At 35.8% G+C, this 6,000-nt stretch overlaps 1 protein-coding gene across 2 annotated transcripts; it reads right to left on the bottom strand.

The window, feature by feature from the left end:
- Positions 1-337: 337 nt before the first annotated feature.
- On the bottom strand, positions 338-2,408 carry LOC148868648 (transcription factor bHLH61-like). Of its 2 annotated transcripts, none has more exons than XM_088971850.1 (4): positions 2,230-2,408; positions 1,514-1,642; positions 1,190-1,360; positions 338-670 (listed from the first exon to the last, which is right to left on the bottom strand). In XM_088971850.1, the coding sequence occupies exons 1-4, from the start codon at positions 2,305-2,307 to the stop codon at positions 569-571; spliced, it is 480 nt and encodes a 159-aa protein (XP_088827976.1). In that variant the 5' UTR covers positions 2,308-2,408; the 3' UTR covers positions 338-568. The 2 variants fall into 2 exon arrangements, with proteins under 2 accessions (XP_088827976.1, XP_088827975.1); XM_088971849.1 differs by having other exon boundaries at positions 1,190-1,363; positions 2,230-2,406.
- Between the last annotated feature and the right edge of the window lie 3,592 nt (positions 2,409-6,000).

Here is a 6,000-nt window from a genome sequence, read left to right as displayed (position 1 = left end):
TATTTCATCATCTCCCCCCTTTTTTTTTATTTCTTCCATTAATAAAATCCTTAGGGCACAAATAAATGAAGCAGATAGAAGAAAGTGGGCTTCACAAAATAAATCTTTCTAGTTGTACGATCAAATTAATTAAATGACAATGCATTGAAGCCCAATTGCTAAAGAATCCATGTATATTACATTGAAGGTCATATATATATATCATTTTTAGCGGCCCCCAATATGGCCAAAGGAGACAAAAGTTCTGGCGCCAATGCACAAGGTAAAAACTGATACAGTTGCTTAATTGGTCCTGTCTATATAACTAACTAACTAACTGTATATATAGTCATCAATGTTTAGAAGGAATCTCATATTGATTTTATTACTGTCTATATATATAAATCACTTCCATTATGCTGTCCCGGACTTCAATTGTAAAATTTGCACCAAAAGAACCATGGGTAACTTAATCACGCAGAAGATTAATATTTTGCTTGATTAGACAACTCTCCTCAAAGGGGAAAGAAACCCAGAAAATTAGGTAAAACAGAAGCAAAGGAAATATAACAAAAGAGATCTTTGTTCTCTATTGTTCTTGTTGATCATTACTTTCACTCCAGTTCTTGATGGCTTGCAAAACTGCTTGTTTCACCACTTGAGCATCAATGCTTTCAACTTGCCCTTGACCCTGAAAAATGAGTTAATATAAGTTTTGGTTCAATGGCATTACATTGAGAAATTAATAAACCAAACATAAATGCATGCGTTCAGGGGGTGCATGTAGGGATGCATATATGCAATTATTAGAAATGTATACATATATACATATAAGCAAACATATTGGGTGCATTTGCTGCACGTAGGGTAGCATATATATGGGGATGGGATTGGAACTCATCCAATTGCAAACATGGTCCATGAAAATCTGTCTTGACACTAATCACCCATTATTTTTTGTCCCCACCTCTAAGAATCACAAAAATACATATTGTGTGGTTGGAACGCCATTAAAAATGTATGCACAAGCACGTGACATTTGTTTGAACACACATGCTCGTACTAGAGGCCTACCAAAATTATTCAAGTTTTCTGTGATGCTTAATTTAGAACAAGTATGTTAGAGAGAGAGAGAGAGAGAGAGAGAGAGAGAATAAATGGAAATAAGTTGTGTAAATATGAAAATTGAGAGACTGGTTTACATTCTTACTTCTCCTCCAACTGCTTCTAGACGAAAACTGTCAGTACAAGAAACCCTAGCATCGAGCACGTTCAGACCCAGTTCCTCAAAGGCTTCCAATATAGAGACAAGCAAACCGGGGCAACTCTTCTCTGAAAACACATTAATTAAGAAACCCTTTTCTATGGTTTCTACTGTGACCTGCTGAAGAATGGATTGGCAATACAGATTTTGTCACTTCACTGATAAATCACAAACCCAAAAAAACGAGAATTCATCAATGGAAATTAATTAAAGTAGAATTAGATAAAGAAAAAAAAAAGAGAGAGAGAGGGAGAGAAGGTTGGAATATACCACTGGTAATGGAGTTTGATCATTTGATGAGTTCTGTGCAGCCGCAATATCTTGATTAAGTTTTTCTACCTTTTCCTTCAACTCTTCTATATACTTGGATGCATCCACTATAATTGAAGTTTTGTTTAGCTGCCACACAAAGAGAATAGGATATTAGATAACCGTTGCACCAATAGCTTGGATGTGTTTCTCTTCTTTTCCATTATAAATAAATATAGAGCTAGAGATTATTTTTATATCTTCCTTTGTGAGGATTCTCAAAATAGATTAAAAAACAGCTGGAATTTATATTTTCAGACTTATAGCATAAAGATTGTCTTAGACAAGACAGTATGAATAGAGAACCAAACAATTTAGAGACAGGATGATATATATTATGTGTTTATATATATCGTATCTCATATATTTTGCAAAAGAAGAATGAAAGAAAATAAGATGGAGAAAGAATCAGTTTTGAGAGAGAGAGAGAGAGAGAGTATAGAATTATTGTATAGTGGAAAAGAAGACAGTTTAATGGAGGTCTGCAAATAAGAGTTTGGTTCAAGAAAAACCAGTTTAGATGTTAATAGATATATATTAAAGAAAGAAAGAAAAAGTTAGAGAAAAACAAAATGAAAGAGGGATTGATACCCATGGAATGAATACACAGCTAATTAAAGAAAAGTAATAGAAGAAAGACAGTAAAAGCAAGGGCTTCAGAAATATAAGAGAATTACTGCGCGAGAGTTTGTAACAGAACGAAGTAATTGCAGCTTCTCATATAAAACTGCTCTTTTGTGCTCCCTCGAGACCATGATGCTTGCCTGCTCGCCCTCTCCTCTCTGAAAAGCTTCGGGCTCTTTTAAATAGGGAGGATGAACCCTCAAATCTATGTGATCACCTGTTTGCTTCCCACATGAGTGCCTCAGCTTTTCATAACAAAATATATAATTTATGTGGATCAAATTACCATATTGCCCTTTGTCTTGTAGCATCTACAGCTGTATATAAATATGAAATGGACCCAGTTCATGAATTATCTTCTCTTAATTTTCTCTCCCATATATATTACTTTGGAAGTCATGGTGTTGAGGAAATTCGATTAACGTATAACAGCAAGTCATATTGTGAAACTAATAAGATAGTTAAGCTAACCCATTTAGATATAATCCACCAGCAATCATACCAATTCCTTGATTAAGTATTGTATTAGATGAAGAGAGAAAGTCATTAAGGTTGATTAACAAACGGCACTTAAGATTTAATTGCTTTACAGTGCAACTTATTAAATGACTTTTTTCCATATATAGAAGTAGTGCGATTAATTAATATAATTGTTTGAGAACATCGCTAATATTGCAGATAGGATAATGTTCCATGGTTCAAGAAAAGAAAAAAAAAAAATTCCTTCCTTTAAAAGAAAATTAAAATAAAGTCATTGAATTCCTGAAAAGAAAATACTAAAAAATTATAGGCAAAAAGTACAGTATCTGGTTTTGCATGCATTAGAACCCGTGATTTCTCTAGCTTGTCATAAAGGGAAAATATATGAATATAAAAATAAATAAGGCAACATCTCTTGGCCAAGAATGGAACCAATAAATCAGGGTTTTCTTTAATTAAATGTATTATTTAAAAGTTCGTACAGGTAATATGAAAGAGAAGCGATCAAGTATAATGGTGGCATTACCAATATCTTATTGTTTTTCGTTATCTCCAAGTATCATTTAAGTAATTAAGTATCCACTTCCACTACAACTAATTATATATATATATATATATAATAACATTAATGTTAAATTAATAGGAAGAAAATGGTATTTAATTTAATAAAAACATTTTACTAACATTGTGAAGCCCATTTGTGAATATCATAATTGGAGGAAATAATAAGAGGGAGGGGCAATGAAGACATTTTGGTAAGTTTGGGTGGGAGGGTAGGAGAATAGCGTCTTGCATGGGAAAGGGAAAGAGAGGGGTTGAGGAGAGAGAAAGATGGAGTGGGGCTAACGCGGAGGAATCTGCTCGTGATCGGGGCGCCATCGAAAGCTGCGAAGGAAGCGTCAAAGGATGTTTAGTTGTGAATGCCTCCAAACACTCCTCACGGGGGTCGACTCTCTCTCACTCGCTTGCTAGCTCGCGCTGGCCGTCACCCGTCACCTTTTTTGTCCTCACCTTCTCTCTCTCCTCTTCCTCCTCACACGTGCCATCTACTCCAATTTCTCGCACCCCCACCATTCCCCAGTTTCTCATGACTCATGAAAGACTGAGAGTCTGAGAGAGAGAGAGAGGGGGATAAATTCAGTATTTCCCTTAGCTAGCGACTCTTTGAAAGAAATAGAAAGAAAATGTTAGAGGCAAAATGAAGTGAGGGAGAAGAAAAAGGTCAAAAAAAATTCAATCTGTAAAGCGCTAGGTTAGACCACTTTGTCTAATGGGACCTACTAACACATAAATCTAAACCTTTATATGTAGACTGGTGCATCACTTTCTGTTGAGAATGTTTCAAAATCAGGGTTCTAAAAGGGCTGCATTTTTTTTTTAGAAACAGTTGCATCTGGTTGGACAAAAAAGTGCTTGCGATGAGAGAATTCCAAACACTGTTTGCTAATATTGTTCCTTACATATATCAGATTATTAGCTAGCTAGCTAGCTAGCTAGAGATTAAGAATCATACATCTCCACTTTAATAACATGCGAATTATCTTAACTTAGAACTAGTCTAGGTTCTATCTGTCTGCAGTGATGATATATCATCACCTTCGTGTGCTAACCATTGAACCTAGCAAAAATAGAAAACAAAGTGTATTTTCGCTGTACAGAATTACAGATACTCATACACTAGTTAAACCAAGAAGCTGTCTTTGCATGTGAATTCTGCCTTCCTCTTAGGCCTGTCAATGGACCAGGTCTTGGCTACATTGGGGTAGATCCGGTCCCAAAAGGATAGAAAAAAAAAAAAAAAAAAGGATAGACCCTAAACACACTCCATTATTCAGGTTTACCGTATCTGACCCAGCAATAAGTCCCCAACTTTAATTGACAGACTTTCAACCTGGTAATTTGACAACAAAACCTGGCATTTCTTCTCTTTTCTCTCTTTCTTAAATTATTCTCCATAAATTTCGGGCATCTCATATCATCTTGAAGTTATATTACAGATAAACCATGGAAAAACATAAATAAAAGGTTTGAATATCTTTGTGATTATGTGCTAATATACAACACCAGTTCAGGTCTTGCTCGGATCAGAACAGGCAAAACTGATCCAGGCTAAAAATGCAGACCTACACCGTAGCTAACTAATAGGATTGGATTGGTTCAGATCTGTCAGGTAGACCCAGACCATTGACAGGCATATTTCTTGCACTTCTCTCTTGTTTATTTTATTTTTATAACTTTCAACTGCCTGACATATAGCTCTTTACTTCTTTTTTTTTTTGGTTAAACATATAGATATATCTTTACTTGAAAACTAGCTAGGAGCTGGAAATCTCAATGGTTAAATATGTTGTAAACCACAGGGCACAGACAATTAGTTACATATAGGCATGTTTTGTTCTACAGATTAATCAAATTTCACAATTCAAAAGATGTCTACTTTTTCCAATTTGAGTTCTTTTCTACTTAATGCAAAGTTACATATATGTTGAATCGAGCTACTATGAAGGACTGCTTCTGTTAAAATAAATTTCCAGTGATGATTTTCCAACGTAACTATATCTTCCTGAGAAGGGTGAGAGACCTATGGGGTTTTAATAAGAGAAATAATCTCAAGGTCTAGTGGGAAATGATATGGAATGATGAATTTTAGTTGAAAGAGTTGATATACCTAATTAATATTTCCAAGAAACTGTACCAGGGAGTCATGTATAAGAGAAATAATCTCAAGGTCTAGTGGGAAATGATATGGAATGATGAACATGCATGGATTCTGTGACGTACACCTGGTTCACATGTGCATCCATTTGGACTACTACACAAAGCTGGCCCATGATCTCGACAACCCTAATCATATATTTCCATGGGTAAAAAGCTCGTTAAGGTAAAGCTTAGATGGCCCATAACGTTATACAGTGGTCCAGCAAGGACATCCATACAGCCCTAAATCCTTAATCCTCCATAAGTCCATGCATACTGGGCTGGGCTGCACATGCTGACCATCTGATGATCTGGACTTGCTAATAATATGGTTAAAATAAAAACATGAATCAAATAACATCACCACCCATTAGCCGATTACTTTATCAGTTGACCATAACCCATCTGACTTATTCTGTCTGTAGTCCCAATTACAATTAGAGCAAGAAAACCCTTCCTTTTGCTTTAATGGTCCAAGCTAGCTAGGCACGTCCAACCATATCGGAGCTAGACCGGGTTGGCCATGAATATCAGATTAAGTGGTTCACGGTTCATGATACATAAGTTAATGAGAATGAGACCCATGTGATGTGAATTCCTTCCTTGCTCACCCCGGCCTGTCCGCCCTCTTTGGCCTTGCAGTTGAC

This window comes from Nelumbo lutea, chromosome 2, assembly GCF_056320005.1.
Source record: "Nelumbo lutea isolate HS-2025 chromosome 2, American lotus-T2T, whole genome shotgun sequence".
NCBI lineage: Eukaryota > Viridiplantae > Streptophyta > Magnoliopsida > Proteales > Nelumbonaceae > Nelumbo > Nelumbo lutea.
Note: the sequence above shows the minus strand (reverse complement) of the source record. Positions and strands in the feature narration are given on the sequence as shown.